Genomic DNA, 23,632 nt, shown 5'->3' with positions numbered 1-23,632 from the left:
AAAGCCTCTAGCGTTTTATGTGACAGGGCTATAGACTTCATACAGAAAGCATTAACAAAGCCAAACTGAAAAGGCAGGTATGGCCTAAAACAGATGATTCTTGGTTGTAATTTCATAGAAGCAGGACAACTAAATTTTAGCTAAGTAGGCATCAGTTTGTCATTGCTACCAAGATTCTTTGAGTAAACTAGGGCCCTCTTTATTAATGGGCAAAAATGCCTATGGATTCTTAGTTATTTTGATTTAAATATTAATTTAACTATGTACAAATAAGGCTAGATAAAAACCTATGCTTAAGAGCTTTTTGTTTCTTTGTCCAATTTATTAAAATATAAATGTATAAAGAAAAACACACAAATCATAAATATTTTGCATCTATTAATTCTTTCAATAATATTCTAAGGTAGATTTTTTTTTTTTTAGGTGAGAGCATTTTTTTCACTTGTGCTAAAATATATAGAAGATTCATCTTTTGTCCCTTAAATTTTGTCAGTCATTTGCATAACACTTTTTCCTTGTTTTTTATTTTATTTTTTAGTGAGGTTTACAACATCATATGTGATTTAGAGATACAGTATACACCCCTTCTGGTATTGTTACCACACCATACTCACCACCAAGGCACAGTTTTGGGAGTACAACTAACTATCTCCACATATGCACATGCCTCATTCAACCTGCATGCTTCACTCATCAAAACTCCATTCCTGTCCCCTTCCTTCTCCTAACCTCTCCCCTCTATTTCCTTTGGTAACCAGAGTTTCAGAATCGTTTTTCCTGCACTTTGCCAAATTTTTCCTTTTGGTTACTTATTTTCCACAAATGAGTGAAATCACGCAATAACTGCCTTTTACTTTCTCGCTTATTTCACTTGGCATACATACCTCAAGATCCATCCATTCATCTTTTTAAATTGCCAGTAGTAGTCCATTGAGTATATATTCCATAACTTCTTAATCCTGTCATCTGTTGTTGAGCATTTAGATTGGTTCCACAACTTGGTTATTATGAATAATGCCACGGTGAACAGAGGAGTGCATAAATCTTTCCATCTTAGTATTAACATATTCTTTGGTTAAATACCTAGCAGTGGTATTGCTGGATCATATCGTATTTCCACTTTTAAACAAAAAGATTTATTTTTATTTATTTATGCATACAAGAACTGGGGTATAGGCCAGAGGTGCGAGGGGTGAGAGAATTCACGAGAGACAGAGTGGGGAGCAGAACAGCAGATCCACTAAAATACACTGCTGAGGGGAGCAGTGGGCAAGACAGGAGAGGTCTGCTGCACCATCTGTGGGTTAGCTCCCAGGCCAGGGATCAAACTCATGCGGCAGTGCTGGTAATAGCTTGATAGTGCTGAGACTTTAACCCCTGTGCTACCAGTGACGCTCCCTGTATTTCCACTAATTATTTTCAGGCATTTTCATGCTGTTTTCCATTAAGGCTGTACCAAATTATATTCTTATCAAATGGATAAGTGTTCCTTTTTCTCCACATCCTCACTAAGGGAGGATGATGAAGCTGGATCCCAAAGACGTGGTCCCAGTCCTGCTGTAGAGGGTTGCTCCAGACAGAAAGGTCAGCTCTGTCTCCTCTCCTGTCTCTCCAGAGCAGACTCCTTACAATGCTTCAGGAATTCTAAATTTCCAGTCCTACCTCCTTGCTTCTCTCCCATACATCTTGGGGAATGTGCTGCCTGCCCAGGACTGCTGGGCACGGGTCATTCAGCCACCACTGTATGGTAGGTCTCTCTCAGGTATCTCAGCTGGGATTGAGGAGGAGGCTTTTCTTCCCAAGCCACTGGGCAAGTGACATGTGATCGCTCAGCACTGCAGGTCTCTCACTGGATCTCTCAGCTTGGAGGGAGGGAGGGAGGGAGAGGTTTCTATCTCCAGTGTTGCTGGCAGACACACTCTGGCCAAACCAGGTGTGCCCAGGCACGCACACCCCCATTTGCTCTATCCCTTCACTGAAAAGTCTCATTGTAAAGATTCACCACACCCAGTGTGTGCAGCACCAGCTGTGTCAGGTCCCTGTCTCTTTCGCTAACCAAATGGCCATAGCTCTGGCCACAACTACCCTTCTCTTCCCACTTTGTCCCCACAGCAAACCACCAACCTCCGCAAAAATCTCCATGGGAATGTCCCCTTCTCTGGCAATGAACTTTTGAAATTTCTTGTGAGCAAATGTTAGTTTGTGCTTAGGGGAGGGTTTCATTCAATCCTTCCTTCCGTAATTATAGGTGAAATTCCTCTGCCTCTAGTGTTTCTTCAAGTATAAAAGTAAAACAATATTTTACAAAATTGAATTCAAATTGACAGCCTGAGTTAAATATGATAACTAATAATAAATAGTGGAATCTAAGGTTCTACTTTAAATCTGAGTTTTGGTACTGTCTCTATGCTCTTTTAAGTGTTTATACAGTTAAGTCCTCATTTATATGACTAGATCCTTAGAAACTGCAAATTTAAGTGAAACAGCAGATAACTAAACCAGTTTTAACATAGGCTGATAGATATAAACAAGCATTAAGTTTCAGTGTTTCTGTTCACTAAAACATTGCCAAACTTCTAAATGAAGACCCAAAACACTTCTGATATTAGGCAATTTATATTCATTGATTCATTCATTTTCCAGCCTGCTTATTCCTGTGCAGGGTTGTGGTTGGCTGGAGCCTGTCCCAGTAGCTCAGGGCGTAAGTCAGGAACCCACCTTGGACATGACACCACTCCATCACAGGGCGCGCCCACAGTCACTCATAGTAGGGCGACTTAGATATGAGAGTAAACCTAATATGCATGTCTTTGGGGATGTAGAACTGAATTACCCGAAGAAAACCCACACACATATACAAAGAACAGAGTCCACAGACAGTGGCTCCAGCTTGGAATCAAATTTTTCCTTCTCATCAACATTATAACAAAATGACCTTCTTCAGGACTGCTCTACTCCCATATGCCTATAGTGACTCTCCTCACTGCCCTTTTCACTTTCTTAGTGTAACTTTCACTGATGTCATTTGATCTCCACATGTTCCAATTCTGTTGTTTACATTTTAAGTTCAAGATCAATTCTCATTATCTAGGACCATTGGAGTAAGACTGCTGAGCACATTGATCATAAACACATGTATGGGTACAGTAGTCCCCTGGCAATATGTCAATAAAGAATGGTCATTCATGGGCCTCCCTGGTGGTGTAAGGGGTTAAGTCTCAGCACTGTGAAGCTATCGGCAGCCACTGCAACACAAGTTCAATCCCTGGCCAGGGAGCTAACCCACATATGGCACAGCAGACCTCTCCTGTCTCGCCCACTGCTCCCCTCAACAGTGTATTTCAGTAGATCTACTTGTTCTCCCCACTCCTCTCACCCCTCCTACCCCCACACCTTTGGCCTACACCCCAGTTCTTGTATGCATAAATAAATAAATATATCTTTAAAAAAAGAAATTACAAAATTACAAAAAAATTCTGGAGTTGAAAAGTACAGTGACTGAAATAATACTACACTAGAAGCAGAGTTGAAATGGCAGGAGAATTTGTGAATTTAAAAATCAGACAATTGAGATTATACAGTCTGAGAAATGATCATTAAAGTTTGACATAAATTAAGATGTTAATTGTAATCCCAAAGGCAACCACTACAAAAATAACTCTAAAAATATATTAAAAGGAAGAGCAAGGGAATTAAAATGGTAGAGCAAGGGAATTAAAATGGTAGACATTTTTACAGGCCTTCTGAGATGATACTATCTCTTATATGGATGAGGAAACTAAAAGTTAGAGAGGTTATACTGGTAAGTATAATAGAATCGGGACTCAAAATCAGGTTTGTTGTTAAAATCTCTTACTATAGGTCCTGTAAAGGAAATAGATACAATTCATAGTAGAACATAGAAGTGATTAAGCTTTATTATTTTAGTAATCACCTTTTACAAGTTTCATGTTGTGTTTTTTGTGTTTTGTTTCTTTTTTTTTTAAACTCCATCTGATCAGGAATTTAAAGCCCAAAGACAACCGGTTCAGTGTTTTCCCAGAGTAACTTTGCCTAGTAAGTGGTAGAACTGGGATTTGAATGCAAGTGTACACGGTTCAAGACTTTCTATTGTACCATGCTGCTTTGGGGTTGCAACCTAAATATTGAGGTGTTTATAGCATACTTGTAAATCAGTGATGCATGCTATTAACTCAAGAACAACAAAGGCTATAGAAAAGGAAGTAATATTGAAATCTTCTTTTCTGGCTTTGTAATTCATGGAAAAAACTGTTTCTTCTTTCACCAAACCTGAAATAACTCTGTGCTTTTAAATAAAACAACCAAGTATAAAATTAGGTGATATGTTTCTAATTTTATCTTATATTAAACCATGTGTTAAAATATTTGTAGTAATGTAAATGTAGCCCAGCTGTTTCTTTGATCTCTTTAAATTTGTGAGATCTACTTTCTTTTTGTATCCAGATTAAGTATTAACTACAACTTGGTGTCTTCGCACAAAGATAAATGCAAGCAGTCAGACATTGTTTTTTTCCATCAGCAAAGGAGGGCTAAAATTTAATGATCTTATTTTAAGAGTTCATATTTATCATCATCTTGATATTTATATCCTTGACTTTTACCAAAGACTATTTTAGAATGCCCATTGCCCTCAGAAAAAGGAAGCATTTGCTTTTCTAGGCTGCATTAAGGAAACTCAAGAGATTTTTAGCATAACTTTATGACTACAGGATTTATGCCCTTCCTGGATCTAAATAAGGAGGCCACTGTTCTCACTTTAGGGGAAATTGCATCAATGCTTAGAAAAATGACACATTTTGTTTCTCCCAACTCCTAATTCATCATAATTTTCCTCTTCAAACAAGTTCCAGGAAATTCACACTTTCCTATAAAATAAATGTTTGGTAGAACATCCTAGAATTCTAAGTTTCTGAATTTTTCTTTATGCCAAATTTTTTTCTATTTCAATGTATTTGCTATTAGAGTTTGGTTTCAAACTTAACTGTAAATTTTAGAGATCAGTTTCATCAAGTTAGTAAAGAGGGCAGGGGTAATATATAAAGAAGTGTGTGTTCTATAACTGAAAAGAACATGGTTGCTTAAAAATGTTCAAATTCAGTTTTTTCAAAAAATATTGCTTGGCCATTAAAACATACTCCTGGGCCTCCCCGGTGGCGCAGCGGTTGAGCGCTGGGTTGCGAAGCTGCCCGCAGCCTCTGCGGCGCTGGTTCTATCCCTGGCTGCTCTCCGGCCACCGGAGGAGGGTCCCACATGGCGCGCAGACCTCTCCTGCCGCCCGCTGCTCCCCTCAGCAGTGTGCTTCGGTCCTTCTGCCTGCTCTGCTCCCCGCTCTGGCTCTGGTGAATTCTCTCACCCTCCCGCGCTTCTGACTGTACCCAGTGCTTGTATAAACAAAACAAACAAACAAATAAATAAACATGCCTCTATTAAAAAAAAAAAAAAAACACTCCTGATCTAAGGTCTGTGGTTTCTCAATTTAGATATTACAGGCTTATTCCCCTACCAGTTACTATCAAAATTTTTTATGTTTAAATATGTTGGAAATGTACATTTGGATGATTTATCTACCAAATTTTTGCGTAGTGTAGACACCAAGGCGCTTGTACTGCTAGATTAACCGTTTTGTATAAACATCAACATTCTGCTTCTCCTGTCTTTTCTTAGCATATGCATGGATTCTGGTACGTCATTGATTATGAATTTACGACTCTTCACACAGGTCTTTACACATTGAAGTGTGTGTCATCTGTACATTTGATTTTGAATAAACAAGTGTACTTAGAGAACAACTTATGCCTTGCTCATATAAATGCTAGACAAGGCTCAGATGCATTTTCTTTGTTCATTCCCTTGTCAAACTATTATAGTTGTGACACTTTTATAATTGTAAGCTTTAAGTGGGGGCCTCCCTGGTAGCACAGGATTTCAAGTCTCACCACTAACAAGCTATCACCAGCCACTGAAGCATGAATTCAATCCCCAGCCAGGGAGCTAACCCAGATGGTGCAGTCAACCTCTCCTATCTTGCCCACTGCTCCCCACTCTGTCTCTGGTGAATCCTCTCACCCCCTGCACCTCTGACCTATACCCCATTTCTTGTATGTATAAATAAATAAAAATAAAATCTTTAAAATATATATAAGTTTTAAATAGATCTTGCTTTATTTTAAATTTATAGAACTGCATATAGTTATTTGCGAGTTGGACTTGAAATAAAGTCTTCTTCAAGCTTTTAGATCTATTTAGTCTAAGAGATCCAGGAATAATAAGACAATCTATTGAATTATTACTTGCAATTAGTTATCTATGAATCAAATTTTTTCTGTAATTTAACAAAAAATATAATTAGACAGTAGAGTTAATGTGAGCTGCAGTTATCCTTAACTCTTTAATAAGGAGTCTCTTAATTGCAAGTAACAAAGAATTCTACACAAAGTTGCTTGAGAAAAATGGGAATTATAAACAAATAACAGAAAGGACATGGTGGTACTTTCTCAGGAACCACCAATACAAGGACACTCTCTGTCCTCTCCTCCCCACATTCCCAGCTTCTCTCTGCAAAACTTCTCATCACTACTTTTCCTTGTGGGTAGTGTAAATCTTTCAGATAGATAGACATTCTGTACTTTCTTTTTAAGGTTTATTTCTTTATGCATACAAGAGCTGGAGTGCAGGCCAGAGATGCAGGGGGTGAGAGGATTCACCAGAGTTGGGAGCAGAAATGGTAGACTGACTGAAATACACTGCTGGGGGGAGCAGCAGGCAAGACAGGAGAGCTCTGCTGCATCACGTGAGTCACCTCTCTGCCCAGAAATGAAACTCATGTTGCAGTGGCTGCTGATAGCTTCATAGTACTGAGACTTAACCCCTTGCGCCACCAGGGAGGCCTTGATTTTCTGTACTTGGAGGGAAGATAGGCTTTTTGTGAGTGATTTTGTAATAATCTTTCACCCCAGGGGTGCCCTAATTTAGGTTAAAGGTCCACCTTTGCCTGGTAACTGTGGGCAGAGGGCCAGGGGTATGATGTTCTGTCTTGCATGCTAGGTTGGCCTGCAAGTTCACCCCATGGTCAAGAGAGCAGGATCTGTTACTTAAAGGAAAAGACAGCATGTAAAGCTGGTATATATGCTTAATGTCTTACAATGCCACATAAAAAGATGCCACCACTAAAAAGGTTTCAAAATGACCATATTAGACAAAGTTTGTGAAATTAGTTTCTTGTCTAGCATGTCTAAAATTTTACTGTTACATAGCATCATGAGGCTTACTTTTCAGTGATGGCACTCAATGTGGGCTTATCTTTTTAAACATGTGAATTCTGATTGCATTGTTATTTGTTTAGCACATATTTCTTAAGCCCTATAAGTATGTCAAACATTTACTCAGTGCAGAAGATACAATGGTGAACAGACTGATCCCTGCATTCATGGAACTTAATAAACCAAAAGGGTGACAAATAGGCATCACCAGTGCAAGAGTATATGTTATGTTTAGGAATTGTGAAGCAAAAAAGACAAGAGGAATATCCAGAATAAATGATGATTAAGTGAATAGCTTAAGGATGAGTAAGAGTTGACCAGACCAAGGAGGGAAGAGTAATCAAGAAAGCCTGTATGAAAGCTCAGAGTGAAAGAAGAATATTTGGGAACCTAAAGATGTACAGTGTAGAGAAAGTATAGTGGGGAAGGAGAGCAGAAAATATTAAGAAGCTGACAAGGTGACCCAAGTCCAGATCCTGCAGTCATGAGGTCATGAAGATTTTTTACTTCATTCCTAATGTAATGGGTAAACAGTGACCATTGCTGAGCAGTCAAGTAAAATGACTTGGCAAGAGTAACAGCTAGATGCAGGACTAGCAGAGATTGCTGCAACAATCTAGATGATTCCTGATGACTGGGGGGTAGTGATTGTGGAAATTAGGAGGAGGGGTTGGGTTTGATTAAATACTTAAGAAACAGAATCAAGATTTAGTAGTTAACTGGATATTGGAGAAAAGACAACGGGAAAAGTAAACCTTTTTTTTTTTTTTAAGATTTATTTATTTATGCATACAAGATCTGGGGTATAGGCCAGAGGTGTGGGGGGTAAGAGGATTCACAAGAGACAGAGTGGGGAGCAGAACAGGCAGGCTGACTGAAATACACTGCTGAGGGGAGCAGCGGGTGAGTCAGGAGAGGGTAGCCATGTGGGTAGCTCCCTGGCTGGGGATCAAACTTCTGCTGCAGTGGCTGTGGATAGCTTCATAGGTTGTGTCTTAACCCCTTGCACCACCAGGTAGGCCAGGGAAAAGTAAACCTTTACTTCCAAATGTCTGGCATAGGCAGGTGAGTGGGTGGTAGTGTCATTACACACTAAGTTAGAAATACAAAAAGAAGAGCTGTTGAAAAGAATGGTTCAGTCTAAGAGGTAGTTAGATAAAAAGTCATGAAGTCAGGAGAGAAATAATAAGTGGTCAAAATCTCAATCAGTTCTGAATAATTACTTTTTTTTTCCACCGAGCAAAACTGACCCAATTCAAATAAAGTAAATGCTTCATTTCTAATTCGCTCTCCCAGTGTTTCTTCACTGTCTTCCCTTTTGTACAGTGAGGCCTACTTATGTAGCTTCTACCCTTCTCTATTGAGTTCATTTCGTAATCATTTATGCAGACTTTCTCTGCTAAGGTTTGGGATAAAGGTTAGGAATAAAAGGAAGAAGCAAGTGTTGCTTGCTCTCAAGGAACTGTTAAGGAAATCAGGCGCGCGCGCGTGGGGGTGTGTGTGTGTGTGTGTGTACATATGTATATATAAATGGTTTCACTGTGTCATTTAGAAACATCATCTTGGCTGTAGTGTAGAAATGTGTTGGCAATAGGGACAACTGGATGCAGAGCAAGAGAGGTTTGCTGTAATAATCCAGATGTTAATAGACAGTGATAAGTACTCTATGATAAATACAGTGATGGAGAATTTGTCAAGCATTTTCAAATTCTCTTGTTGCTTCTCAGTATTTCATTCTGTTTGTGGGGACTTATTTTTTAATTATTGGCTTTTTAATCAAAGTTCATATAAATATTTCTGTAGTCTGCCTTCTAATCACAATCTGTGTTGAGACAGTACAATCCAGATGACTTTGAAGTTCATCTCTAGGCGCCATCACTGGTTCAAACAATTGCAGCTAATGTGAGACAGAGGGCTGGAGCAAATCACAGGGTAATCATCCACTTCCTGTGTTTTGAATCCCAACCATTTCTTAATTTTCATACCTCCTGCATTAACTCTCTGCACACAAGCAATAAGCTACGTAGGCTGGAAGGTTCCTACTATTATATTCTTACCTTATCACAGAAAAATTGGTACATGTACAGGTTAATGAATACTGCTATTCGATGAAAGTGATAATTAAAATTCAGGGAATTCTGAGTGTTGAATAAGGTGAAAGAAATGTTTTAGGACTAATACCTGCCGGTTGGAAGAGGCTTCTCATCATTCGGCCCACCTACCACCTAATAAAATTTCATTAAGCATTACTTGGCTGCTAAAGCCAAGAGAAGCTTTTTCTAATTTGCTACATGATGACTAATGATGCACTTTCTCTTAACTGGGATATATTGGGTGTAGCTTGCCTGCGAGCTAAAACTAAGTCAGTGCATATTTGTTGCTATATTAAACTCTGGAGTAAAGCTTTTGTTTATTTATTCTATAAATATTTTTGAGCATTTGCTATTTGCCAGGAACTTTGCCTGAATAAGACTCAATTTATGACTGGCAGTAATACTCATACAACACACTTAAGATTGTGGAATAAGGAGCACCTATTGAGTCAGTTTTGTAAAGCATTTGGAATACAGTAAATCATTAGTACATGTTAGTTGTCTGTGTTAGCCATCATTATTACTCACTGAATGGGAGAGACTAGAGGGATGAACATCCCAGGCCAAGAGAATAACCATCAGAAACATGAAAGTGAATGTCATTTTTCAAAATCAAAATGGCTAAGTGTAGTTGGGATATAGATATCAGTGCAGACAACAGTGATGAGAAGTGGTGCTACATTGTAAAGGGCTTTAGATAATAGCTTAATAATTTTTAACTTTTCAAAATTTTACTGTGGGAGCCACTGAGTTAAAAAAAAAAAACAAAAAAAAAACCTTTTATGGTTTCACTTTTTTCCCCCTAATTCAATATTCAGGATTTCTTTCTAGTTTTTTTAATGAGAATTTTCCAGCATATGCTAAAGTAAAATGAGCTGTATAATGACCCTCATATACTAATTCCCTAGCTTTAACAATTATCAATGTGTCCAATCCATTGAAAATGTTTAGGCCAGTATTCTACCACTTATATTACCTTATTTAATCTTCATCATGCCTCATGGACTGTATGGTATTCACATTCTTACTAATTACAAGTGAGAACGCCATCAAAATGATGACCTATATAAAAGCTCTGGGATTCTAACCAACATCCAACTTATTTTCAAATTCTAGCTCTTTCCTGTGATGCATGAGATGCTCCCTTTGTAATTCTGAGGTAGCATGTGATTCTCAGTTAAAAACAGCTGATGCTCTGCCTACCTGCCTACCCTCTATCAGTGGAAAGTATACTGTAGGCTAGGAGTTTTTGTTCAGACTTAACACCAGCAGTCCATCTGGGAATGTTATATAATGGCATGGAAAAGGAATCTTAAGGAATTTGCACTGCCTATATTTAAAGTGCTCGGTGGTGCCATCTAGTGGTTCAAGCTCTGTGAACTACGCAGCTTTATTTCTCAGTGCTTTGTGGGGGACAGGATTTGTGTATACTTTTAAAAGTCAGTTTCCTCATAAAAGTTTAATGGAATTACCAAAACATAGGACATATGAAGAATTTCTTTACTGTTAACCCTCCATTGGAGCCCAAAGCAGAAGCAACAAAGGAAAAAAACAGCTAAATTAGACTCCATCAAAATTTAAAACTTCATATATCAAAGAATATGATCAACAAAATGAACAGACAATCCACTAACTGGGAGAATATATTGGAAAATCATATAACTTATAATAAGGTTTATGATTTTCAAATATATAAATAAGTAAATACATAAAGAACTCTTTGAACTCAACAATAAAAAGACAAACACCCCAATTGAGAAATGAGTCAAGGATTTGAACAGACATTTTTCCAGAGAAGATATACAGAAGGTCAAGAAACACATGAAAAGTCACTCAATATTATGAGTCATTAAAGAAATGTAAATCAAAACCTCAGTGAAATACCACTGATTTGAATAATTTTAAAAAACCAAAACAGAAAATAAGTGTTGCTTAGGATGTAGAAAGTGATGCTGAGAAAATAAGTGTTGCTGATGGGAATTTAATGGTGCAGCAACTGTGGAAAACAGTTTGGAAATTCCTCAAAGAATTAGGCATAGAATTACCATAGGACCCAGCAATTCTACTATCAGGTATATACCCAAGAGAACTGGAAACAAGTTGTTCAAACAAAAACTTGTGCATAAATATTAATAGCAATGTTAGCCAAATAGTCCAAAAGTGGAAACAACCCAAATGTCCATTAACTAATGAATGGATAAATGTGGTATATTTATATAGTGTTATTTAACCATAAGCAATTAAGTACTAACTAATCTATTGATGGACCTTGAAAATACTATGCTAAGTCAAAGAAGCAGGCACAGAAGATCACATATGATTCCACTTATATGACTGTCCAGGATGGACAAATCTGCAGAAATAGACAATAAATTAGTGGTTGCCAGAGACTGGGGGGCGGAAGTGACCACTTTGTGGAAATGGGGTTTCTTCTTGGGGTGATGCAAGTATTCTAGAATTAAATAATAGTGATAGTTGCAAAACATTGTGAATATACTAAGACACTGAATTATATACTAGTTTAAAAGGTGACTTTTACGTTGTGTGAATTTGACCTCAATTTTTAAGAAAATCTCCATTCGTTAATAGGATTCCATAACCTTTTATGATTATCATTAACATTTTTCCCACCATTGTTGCTAATAAGTATCTATTTGTTCTGCTTTTTAAATCCAAAATAATTTGATGCATACTTTTCCATCTATACATTTTCCAGTTTTTATTTTGGTGACTGTATATATTTTAGTTGTAAATGTTTTAATCATACATCATTAACAGTATCTTCCCAAATGTTTGGTAGTTCTCATGTTTTTTTTTTTTTTCCTTTATTTTCAGTTTCTCAGAGTCCTGCTCTTAAATGTTTATGTAAAATAAGAATGTCTAAAACTCCTTATAGGTATCATATTGGTGTTTCTTCCCTGAAACAAGATTTCTGATTCAGGCTTTGTGGTGTTTTTGTTTTTTTTTTTAAACTCTTTCTATTGTGTTTTTTTTCCCTGATTGCTCTATAGTATTCTGTAATGTATGATCCTAGTAGCAATACTGGATGAGAAAAAAATGGAGGACAATTAGTGTTTTCCGAGTATCTACTCTGCTCAAGGCACTGTGCCTGGATCCTTTCTTATCTGTTATTTCCTAATTTCCACACCTCCTCTGTTATAAAGTGACTGCAGAAGTTGGCACTGCTAACAGCGATCAGAACCAACTATTGTCTCCAAGTTTAATTCTGTTCCCATAGCTTTACTAATACTGGATTTGATGTTTTTTTTTGGTTCCTGTTTGTTAGAGAAAGTAAATATTTCCCCAAGTGATTGATTACTGTTTGTATTTACCATTATATAAACAATCTATATCTTTTGTCTATTTATAATTAATAGTTTTTAGGCTGAATTCACCTTGTAGACAGAAGACATTATGTGTCAGAATTGTATCATAATTTGCTTGGGTTGACACTTTTACAGGCTCTTGATGGAAATGTGTATGATCACCTCAAGGAGTATTTAATAGCCTTCAGCCGGACTGAACTAGAAACATGCCAAGCTGTGCAGAACACATTCCAGTTTTTATTAGAAACCTCCAGCAAGGTAAGTTACCACTGGTGCAATATTTGATGTAATCCATTTTAAAACCTGCAGTGGTTTTGCATATAAACAAAAGAAAAGTGCCAGTAACATTAAAAGACAAATTTCCTAGAAATAGTATTCCTTCTAACAAAGTTAGAGGGTGTTCTGTTCCCATCCATAAGTTGACTTGATGGGTAAAAAGGATAGTAATGATACAGGCTAGCTCAGTGCATCAGTTCATGTGTCAGTGCAAAAAATAATAGACACACAAAGGGAGAATTATTCAATAAAGAAATAAATGCTGTTTTTGAAAAATTAGCCTTTCCTTTTATATGCTGTCATTCTTTGATGGTAGTCATTTCATTCAAAAGTCTTGAGATCCATCAGCTTTGCTGCTGACATGTCACACTGTTTACAGAGAAAATAAATGAAATTGCTTTTCTTCAGGATCTAACAGATTAAAGATTTTTGGCAGTAGAGAAACACTCATTGGAAGAGAAATTGTTCCTGTAATTAATAAATGTTATTTTCTGATAAATTAAGTGTATAGTAAATGTTTCCTGATTAACTGCATACATTTATAGAAATATATTCATTTTATAACTGCTATTTTAAAAGAGCCAGTTCAATTATCTTTTGGCAGGAAGAGTGGGAACTGGCCAGTGCATTCAGAAACTAGAAAGGAATCAGGTATTACACAAGACAGTATTCAAAAGACAGCAAAGAAAAGGGACAGACTCTTCTTGAACACCTGATGTTTTCTTGTGTCTTGTTTTCAGCTGCAATTCCATTTTTAGAAAAACATTTAAAATGTTAAGTTGATATGAATATGAAAAGATCACTGGTCTGGTGCTTTGAAATCCTGTCATGTTTCTGTTCTCTTATATTTTTACCCCTCACGATTCAGTAAAAGATAAAAAAGGATTTAATGTATAGAAAAAAGAATGGGTGGATATATGTGAAAACGATTTTAGTGAAAATTTAATTGCAGAATATAGGTGTTGTGTATATGGGTGTTTCTGTGCTATTCGTTTTAGTCTAATTGTATACATTTGAAATTTTTTATAAAACAGTGTTGGTGGGGGTAGCTATAAAAACATCTTTGTTCCTTTTATGGAATGGTGATTTTTGACTAGTGATCAAATTATTTATTGGTCATTTGTATTTTCTGGGTTTTTTTTTTTATCCATTTCATTTATCAAATTTGAAGGCGTAGGTTTGCATATATAAGTTTGCTTACCTCTATTGTTTTCTCCTTACTGATTTTTTTTTAAAGATTTATTTATTTATGCATACCAGAATGGGGTTGCAGGCCAGAGTCTGGGGGTGTGAGAGGATTCATCAGAGACAGAGTCGGGAACAGAACAGACAGATCAACTGAAATACACTGCTGAGGGGAGCAGCGGGCGAGTCAGGAGAGGTCTGCTTCGCCATGTGGGTAGCTTCCTGGCTGGGGATCCAACTGGTGCTGAAGTGGCTGCGATTAGCTTAATAGGTTGTGTCTTACCCCTTGCGCCACCAGGCTGGCCCCTGATTTCTAATATTGTTTGTGTTTTCTCAGTATTTTCGTCAGACTTAACAGTCTGCTTTATTGATTTTTTCCAAGAATTAGTTTTTATACTTCTCAGTGTTGTTTTCTGTTACCTTAATCTGCCTTTATATTCACTGTTTCATTCTACTTTATTATAATTTGTGTTCTTGTTCTTCTTTTTCTACTAGGTCCTATATTTTCAGTCTTTCCTGTTTTCAAGTAAATCCACTTAAGGCTAAAATAAATTCTCTTTTTGCTTTAACTGCATTCTGTGATGTATATAGTGCTTTTGATTGTTTCATCCCCCTTCCATTAGCCATGAATTATTTAGAAGTGAATTTTTCAGTTTCTGTACATTGGAATACACAATAGAATAACATTTTTCAAGTTTAATTTTATTAGAAATTATGTTTTTATTACATTTATTCTAATTTTATACAAGAGGTTGTCTCTGACAAAATTCTTTGAAATCTCTTTTTCCAAGAATAAGTTAGATAGGATACACTACCTTTAGTTTATAAAACAGATAAATATACATTATTTTTAAAAAAAAAAAGGAAAACATTTTACACAGCACTTAACAATTTTCTAGGAAGTTTAGCCTTTCCTGAGATTAGTATTAATTATTCTGCTCATTTTATAGAGAGCAAAGTGAACTCAGGAAGTTTTGCTTACATTAATATTATTTTCATACAAAATAATTATAACTACGTTAGTTGATTTGAACACAAAAAGAAGTAAGTCTTCATTTTCTTTTGTTTTCACTCATGAGAACCTTGCTCCTCAGTGATAAGGAATAAGTGAGATGCTTTTATGTTTAGATTGAAAGTATTAGTGATAAAAATTTAATAAGAATGATGTAGCTTGATGTAACCTTTTGTTCCAAGTAACAGAAGAGTTGACACCTCAAAGTGTTATACCATATGCTTTTTTGTTACAAAGACATTATTATGCTACTCTTGTTAAACTGCTAAAATCAGCCCAGTGATCTGGTAACCCAAAAAGAAGTTTGAAACTCTAAGTTTCAAACATTCACTTGCAGTTCACCATGATTACTTTTTCTTGGGTGGGGGTGGAAGTAAATCATCTCCCCCACCCCCCACCACACACACGCACACGCACGCACATCTCTAAATTGTAACTGTATGTATTCTCAAAGATATTTGAGGGGTAATTCATATTGACATACAGTAAATGTTATGGTGTTCTCTCGTTCTTTCATTCCCTAAAGGGAAATAAGAGCTTTTATTTCATTTTAATTATTTATAAAGCTTGCTTTTCTCCTTAATATTTTATGAAATGCTTGTATATGTAACTGAAGCAGATGTGATCATAGACATTTTTCTCTTCAATAGTAACTCCAAAGGTTGTTCTGCTGGCCTTGTAGTTCATTAATGTGTGCTTGCTTTCTGTCTGCATGAGGTTAACTCCAACCTATGAATAACATAGTTCTTTTTAACAGTTCAGAAAATAACAATGTTACTCTATAATTCCTTGGAAATTAAATTGTTATTCTCAATACCTTAAAGACTAACTAAAAAATCAGACTTAATATGATGAAGGAAGAAAGTCACATGATCATCTCAAAAGACAACAAAAAAAAAATCGACAAAATTTGGTACTATTTTATGAATTAAAACACTCCACAAATTAGTAATAAAGCACATTTATGAAAAACTTCTAGCTAATATGACTCAATGGCAAAAAAACTGTAAGCTCCCCCCCACAAATCAGAACAATTAGACAAGAAAAAGAAATAGCATCCAAATTGAAAAGGAAGAGGTAAAATTATCAGTATTTGCAGTGACATGATTATATTTAGAGAAAGACATTAACAAAACAGTGTGTCTGCATCTTTTCATTTAAAAAAAAGTACTAGTGCTAATAAACAAATTCCACAAAAGTTTCAGGAATAAAGTCAAAACACAAAAATCAGTTGTGTTTCTATACACCACTAATGAATGAGCCAAAAGAAAATTAAGAAAATAAACCCCAACAATATCATCTGAAGGATAAATTACTTGGACATAAATTTAACCAAGGGGGGGTATGGAAGACATGTATTACTAACTTGCAAAATATTACTGGAAGAAATAAAATAATGGAAATAATAAATATTACAAATTGGTACATCTAATTTCTAAACATCTGGCATAAACTAGTCAATTTAAAGCACTTAGCTTATGATCCAACAGTTCCATGCCTAGGAATATATCTTAGAGAAAGTCTTGGACATGTGTACCAATAGATTTTTGGAAGAATGGTCATAGCAACTTTCTTTATGAGTTGAAAAAGCTAGAAAAAACCTACTATCCACCCACAGTAAGTTAAGTAATGGACTCCCTACAGCAGTAAAATTAAAGATCTGTAGGCTCATGCATTAATACAGATTAGATTCACAAATTAATATTGAGCCAGAGAAAGCAAGCTGCAAAAGAATACATAAAGATGCCATTTATACAAATGTACCCATGAAAACAGTATCATTTTGAGATACATGATATGCAACAGTACTATTCAAAGAGAAAAAAGAGGGCTTCCCTGGTAGAGCAAGGGGTTAAGATGCAACCTATGAAGCTATCCACAGCCACTGCAGCATGAGTTTGATCCCCGGCCAGGGAGCTACCCACATGGCTCAGAAGACCTCTCCTGACTCGCCAGCTACTCCGCTCAGCAGTGTATTTCAGTTAGTCTGCCTGTTCTGTTCCCCACTCTGTCTCTGGTGAATTCTCTCACCCCCCCACACCTCTGGCCTATACCCCAGTTGTTGTATGCATAAATAAATAAATCTTTTAAAAAAAAGGGAAAAAGAGAAAATGATAAAATCCAATATAATGGCTACTTTTAGAGCATCATATTGCCCCAAGGGAGTAAAAATATATTGCTTGAGGGGAGGAATAAGGGGGGAAAATCTTAGCTATTATAATGGGCCATCATACACAAACATGTACAGTATGTTCATATATTAAATTTTAGTCAAAGAGGGTGATTGTGGGGGGGGGGAATGTCATAAAAGGCTCTTTGGAATAGGAAGTAGGGGTGATAATATTAAAAAAAAATTATTGAGGAACTATTAAAAGTAGAGCTACCCTATGACCCAGCAGTTCTACTTCTAGGAATATATCCAAAGGACACAAAAACATTAATTCAAAAGGAAATCTGCACTCCTGTGTTTATTGCAGCACTGTTTACAATAGCTAAGATATGAAAACAACCTAAATGCCCAAAACCAGATGACTGGGTCAAGAAGATATGACATACATACACAATGAAATACTATTCAGCAATCGGAAAGATAAACTCATGCCATTTACATGGATGGAGGTGGAAAGGATCATGCTCAATGAAATAAGTCAGAAGGAAAAAGAAAAAATTTTGGATGGCTTCCCATGTAGGAGGAATATAGGGGAACCAAACAAGGGATCAGGAAAAAAAGGCAAAACTAGCAGACAAACTATAAATCTTACACATTCAGCAGGGGAAGGGAGAGGTATTAAAACAGGCAGGCAGAGCACAAGAGATATGGTGATAATTCATGGGTGACTTGGTGGTGGGAATTTTATGGGGATTACACCTGAGATGAGACATCAAACATTGTGCAAAAGCATGATGTAAAAAATGTGTGTATATAAATATATATTTTAAAAATTAAAAACACACCAAAAATAAATAAGTAAATAGCTTGAGGAACCCTACTTGATAAAATTGCATCGACCTCTACACTCACACATACACACATAAATGAGTACATGTATAACTGGTGAAATCTACATAAGCTTTATGCTTTGTACCAGTGTTCATTTCCTGATTTTGATACTTACTACAATTATGTAAGATGCAATTTTTCATTTTGCAATTTCCTTTCAAAATAAAATGTTTGAGAGAGGGAAGACTGGTGACTAAACTGTGCCTCTAATGTCCAGATCTTGTTTTCTAAATATTTACTTCTTCTCACCTTAAAAAAAATAGAAACAGGGCCTCCCTGGTGGTGGAAGGGGTTAAGACGCAACCTGTGAAGCTCTCCGCAGCCACTGCAGCATGAGTTCAATCCCCAGCCAGGGAGCAACCCACATAGCGCAGCAGACCTCTCCAGACTTGCCCGCTGGTCCCCTCAGCAGTGTATTTCAGTCAATCTGCCTGTTCTGTTCCCCACTCTGTCTCTGATGAATTCTCTCACCGCCCCCCCCACCACTGTCCTGTGCCCCAGTTCTTGTATGTATATATAAATAGATGTTTAAAAAAAAAAGGAGACTATAAATAATGACTATACCATTAAAAACAAAAAAATAGAAACAGGGTCTCCCTGGTGGCACAGGAATTAAATCTCAGTGCTATCAAGCTATCACCAGCCACTGCGGAATGGCATGAATTACAATCCCCCACCAGGGAGCTAACCCACATGGTGCTGCAGACCTCTCCTGCCTTGCTCACTGCTCCCCTTAACAGTGTATTTCAGTAGATCTGCCTGCTCTGTTCCCCACTCTGTCTCTGGTGAATCCTTTCAACCCCCACACCTCTGGCCTACACCCCAGTTGTTGTATGCATAAATAAATAAAAATACCCTTGATCTTAGCCAGAAGGCCGAGAAGAGATAAATAAATAAAAATGAATCTTTAAAAAAACACAGAAACAGGACTGAATCTAAGTCAGAGGCATGAAACCTTAAATGTTTTGTCATAATAGAAAGCAAGAAACTATCAAAATTATCAAACACTACTAGGTCATGTCAGAAGCACTCAGGATGTGATATTGTGGGTCAAAGATAGGAATTTTAGGAAGAATAATGATAAGGACAATGAATGAAGACATTCAATATTTTTTAATCCATGACTTTATAATAATAACTTATTCAAGCTATAAATAGTCATTCTTTGGTGTAGCCAGGGAAACAACTCAATTTGAATCTAGATAATAAAAGAAAAAAATTAAGCATTTATCCTGCTTATACAATCTGCATCTCAAGCTAACTGAATGGTTGAAAAGTTTGGTTTTTAGAAGCATTCCAGCTAATAAATAAAAATAGATTGTCAGAATTCTATAGAATGATAGAAAAAAAATTGTGTGGTAGATCTATTTTTAATACTTAGAGAAAACGTCATACTGTTTTCCATTGGGACCAGACCAGTCTATTGTATATTCCTCACAACAGTATACAAGGCTTCCCTTTTTTTCACATCCTTGACTACACTTGTTGTTTCCGGACTTTTTGATATGGACCATTCTCACAGGTATAAGATGGTACCAAAAACCACCCTACTAAATGGGAGAAAATATTTGCACATCATACATCTCACAAGAGGCTGCTATCCAAGGTCTACAAAGAAGTCGCACAACTCAACAAAAAGAGAAGCAAAAACCCAATCAAAACATGGGCAGACAAGACCTCCTTGGTGGTGCAAGGGGTTAAGTGTCAGCACGATGAAGCAATCCGCAACTACTGCAGCACTGAGTTTGATCCCTGGCCAGGGAGGTGACCCACATGGCATAGCAGACCTCTCGTGTCTCGCCCTCTGCACCCCTCAGCTGTGTATTTCAATCAATCCGCCTGTTCTGCTCCCCAGTCTGTCTCTGGTGAATCCTCTCACCTCCTGTATCTCTGACCTACACCCAGTTCTTGTATGCATAAATAAATAAATCTTTAAAAAAAAAAACCAAAAACTAAAAACACGGGCAGACTCTAAGTAGACACTTTCCAAAGAAGAATCAGATGGCCAGTGGGCACATGAAAAAATGTTCATCACTTATCAGGGAAATGCCAATCATAGACATGTTTTACTAGTTCGGCTACTGTGCACACTTAAACTGTGTGGCTCAAAACCACAGACTGCCAAACTCTGAAATCAAATGTCAGCAGGGCTTTCCTCCCTCCGGAGTCTTCAGGGGAGAATCTGTTCCTTATCTCCTGGCTTCTATTGGCTCCAGGCATTTTTTGCATTGTGGTTTCATCAGTCTAATCTGTCTCTGTGGTCACACCCAGCTCCTCTTCTGTTTTCTTCTGTGTGTCTTATATAAGGATACTTAACATTGAATTTAGATCCAAGGAATTCAGAATTATCTGCTATCTCAAAATCCTTAACTTAGTTGTATCTGCAAAGGCCCTTTTTCCAAAAGAGGTAGATAACACATAGGACATGAACCACCATTCAGCCCACTGTAGTTGTTAATATCATAAAAAGAAGCAAGTCAGAGGCAAGCCTCCTCCTGAAGTGCCACCTCACCAAAAAGCAAAAACCCAAATTCAATCGGGCATTAATTTATAGGAAATACAGGAAACAGAACATTCCAAGTATTCAACCAACACAAGTCAGACTGTGGGAAAGAAATTTTACCATGCCAAAATCCAGTTTCTTTGTTTTTTTTTTTTTTAAAGATTTATTTATTTTTATTTATTTATACAAGCACTGGGTACAGTCAGAAGCGCGGGAGGGTGAGAGAATTCACCAGAGCCAGAGGAGGGAGCAGAGCAGGCAGAAGGACCGAAGTATACTGCTGAGGGGAGCAGCGGGCGGCAGGAAAGGTCTGTGCACCATGTGGGACCCTCCTCCGGTGGCCTGGGAGCAACAAGGGAACGAACCAGCACTGCAGAGGCTGCGGGCAGCTTCGCAACCCAGCACTCAACCGCTGCACCACCGGGGAGGCCCAAAATCCAGTTTCTTTTACAGATAGATTGCATGGGGGAGATAAGAGGAAGAAATCGATACATGAATGGAAACCTAAGCAACTTCATCCTGCTGCATTGTGCTGGCTTTATTTTGACCTTTTTTAGAAAACCTTAAAAATATGAAACAGGGGAGTTTTAAAATTAGTTAATTTATAAGTATTATTTTTTATTGAGTTTTTAATTTGCATTATTATTTATGTTTTAGGTCTAGGTTCCCCTTCAGGTGTTGTTACTACATCGCACCCACTACCAAGGCACCCACAGTCCATCCACTTTATTATAAATTTCAACATGAATATGTTTTTGAAAGAGCCTTTGTATTTCAGATATCATACTTTGGGAAATATTTATGGATGAAATGATATGTTTAGAACTTGTTTCAGTATATAATTGGGGGTGGAAGAGATAGTAGGTTTATAGATGAAACAAGATGGTCCATGAAGGGATGTTTTTGGAAATTGGGTGATGGGTACATGGGGCTGGGAGGGGTGCAATTGGGGGGAGAGGAGGGCAGGGGATACATGACGCTGTTGTCTCAACTTTATATGTGTTTGAAATTTTTCATAGCAGATAGTTAAAATTTTTAAATGTTTGAAAGCTCCCCCTAAAGAAAACTAAAACAAAAACAGGTTTATAATGCTTGGAAGGATAGGTCTGGCAACTGGAAGGATGATCCTTTTAGCTTTTCTGTATGGTGAGTAGTTAGGTTCTGAGGACTGTGTCCAGAGCTTTCATAGCTATTTTAGTTTAAATCCGCAATCCAGGAAAAGAACAAAACGCATTTCCCTTTGCAGATATGCTTATTCAGCCATCTTTCCTTGATCAAATTTTCCCCACCACTCCTCATTCCATCCCATTTCTTAAATGTAGATTAAATATCCTCCTTGTTTGTGCTCTTGGAATACCCTCTTTATACTTCCATAGCATTTATTAATTTGTAACCTTTTTGGTTCTCCCAGTTGCCAGTCTATCTTGAAGATACTAACCTTGGTAATTAATCTTTATTCATCTCTCTAAATATTTCCCGCATTGGGCCTCCCTGATGGTGCAAGGGGTTAAGCACTGCACTGTGAAGCAATCCACAGCCTCTACAGCATGAGTTAGATCCCCGACCGGCCAGGGAGCAGCCCACATGGTGAGGCAGACCTCTCCTGTCTTGCCCGCTGCTCCTCTCAGCAGTGTATTTCAGTCAGTCTGCCTGTTCTGTTCCCTTCTCTGTCTCTGGTGGATTCTCTCACCACCACCCCCCCCACACATCTCTGACCTGTACCCCAGCTCTTGTATGCATAAATAAATAAACCTATAAATAAATAAACCTTTTTTTATTAAAAAAAATAATAAATATTTCCCCCATCCCTCCATTGAACATTGGACCTGGTGAACTCTCTCCATAAGTCAGTTGTTGAATTATGGGCAGGGAAACAATAGAGAATTGGTATTGTGCTGGAAGATAAAATGCAAAATACACCTCCTTCTTTCTCCATTTCCTCAGTTAATCTTTTCCTAGGACTATTAAAAGATAGTTACAGAGCTGCTTAAAACTTTTTTCCCCTTATTCTGCCCATCCTCTGGCAGAGGTGCTAATGAACTGTAAATATACTGCAAAGATAAGTAAAAGTAAAAGTAAGCAGTGCAGCAAAATAAGTAAAAGCAAGCAATGCAGCAAAATAGAAAATGGATTTCTGCACTATCAAATGTTGCTGATTTCTACTTCTTCCCAGGGCGTATAATTCAATGAATTCTTTTCAGGTGGCTTTCTTTCTGTGCTACTTGTTTTGCCACTTTCTTTATATTGGAATTTACCTTTTGTATAAATTCTTTAAAATTTGGTCTTCTTATTATGCTTTAAGGTGGTAAATAGAATGTAACCTAGAAAAAGTGACAAGACATACTATAAGAATATTACTTTGTGCTATGGATTATGGATAGGTTTCTCTGGCAGTTTCCTAATAAGTAGCAGTCTTCACAGAACAGATTTCAAGAGATGCACAGACTAGGTTAGAGCTAGGAGAGCCCTATGAGCCTAATGTGCTTCATAATTGTACCTCCTCCATTAAAAAGGAATAGTATTTTGCATAATAGCTCTTTTTGCTCACTAAAAATATTACATATTGTCTAATCCCAAAATCTAGGCTAGTTTCTAAACTAGTACTTTCCAAATTTAGATTCTTGAGAAATTGCGATGCTTGAGTAACAACCTATCTAAAAGGGAAAAAATGTGTAATTATAACTTCTTTTTGACAACATAGTATTGGTTGGCTTCTTATTTTTTTGAAAACTGCAGAATAATTCACTTTAAAATATAAATATGGCACTTTTTAATCTTAGTAAAGACTTAAAGATATTTTATTTTCTCTTTAGGTGGTACGGGACTATAATCTTCAGCTGTTTTTGCAAGAGAATGCTGTATTCCACAAACCCCAGCCCTTCCAGTTCCAGCCTTGTGACAGTGATACTGTAAGGGACTTTCAGACTTTGATTTTATCTGTTTTCAAGCTTTGTGT

At 37.1% G+C, this 23,632-nt stretch overlaps 1 protein-coding gene across 2 annotated transcripts in view; it reads left to right on the top strand.

Moving 5' to 3' along the window:
• The window catches only part of FCHSD2 (FCH and double SH3 domains 2), a gene marked incomplete at both ends in the record, with an annotated part of 210,848 nt that overhangs the window by 145,398 nt on the left and 41,818 nt on the right, over positions 1–23,632 (top strand). For both annotated transcript variants that reach the window (XM_084241012.1, XM_084241011.1), the window contains 2 exons: positions 12,835–12,957; positions 23,490–23,585. In XM_084241012.1, coding sequence (XP_084097138.1) covers positions 12,835–12,957; positions 23,490–23,585 — 219 coding nt within the window. The remainder of the gene's footprint in view (positions 1–12,834; positions 12,958–23,489; positions 23,586–23,632) is intronic.

This window comes from Talpa europaea (genome assembly GCF_964194135.1).
Source record: "Talpa europaea genome assembly, chromosome: 1".
Taxonomy (NCBI): domain Eukaryota; kingdom Metazoa; phylum Chordata; class Mammalia; order Eulipotyphla; family Talpidae; genus Talpa; species Talpa europaea.
The sequence above is the reverse complement of the archived record's forward strand: the minus strand, read 5'-3'. Positions and strand labels throughout refer to the sequence as shown.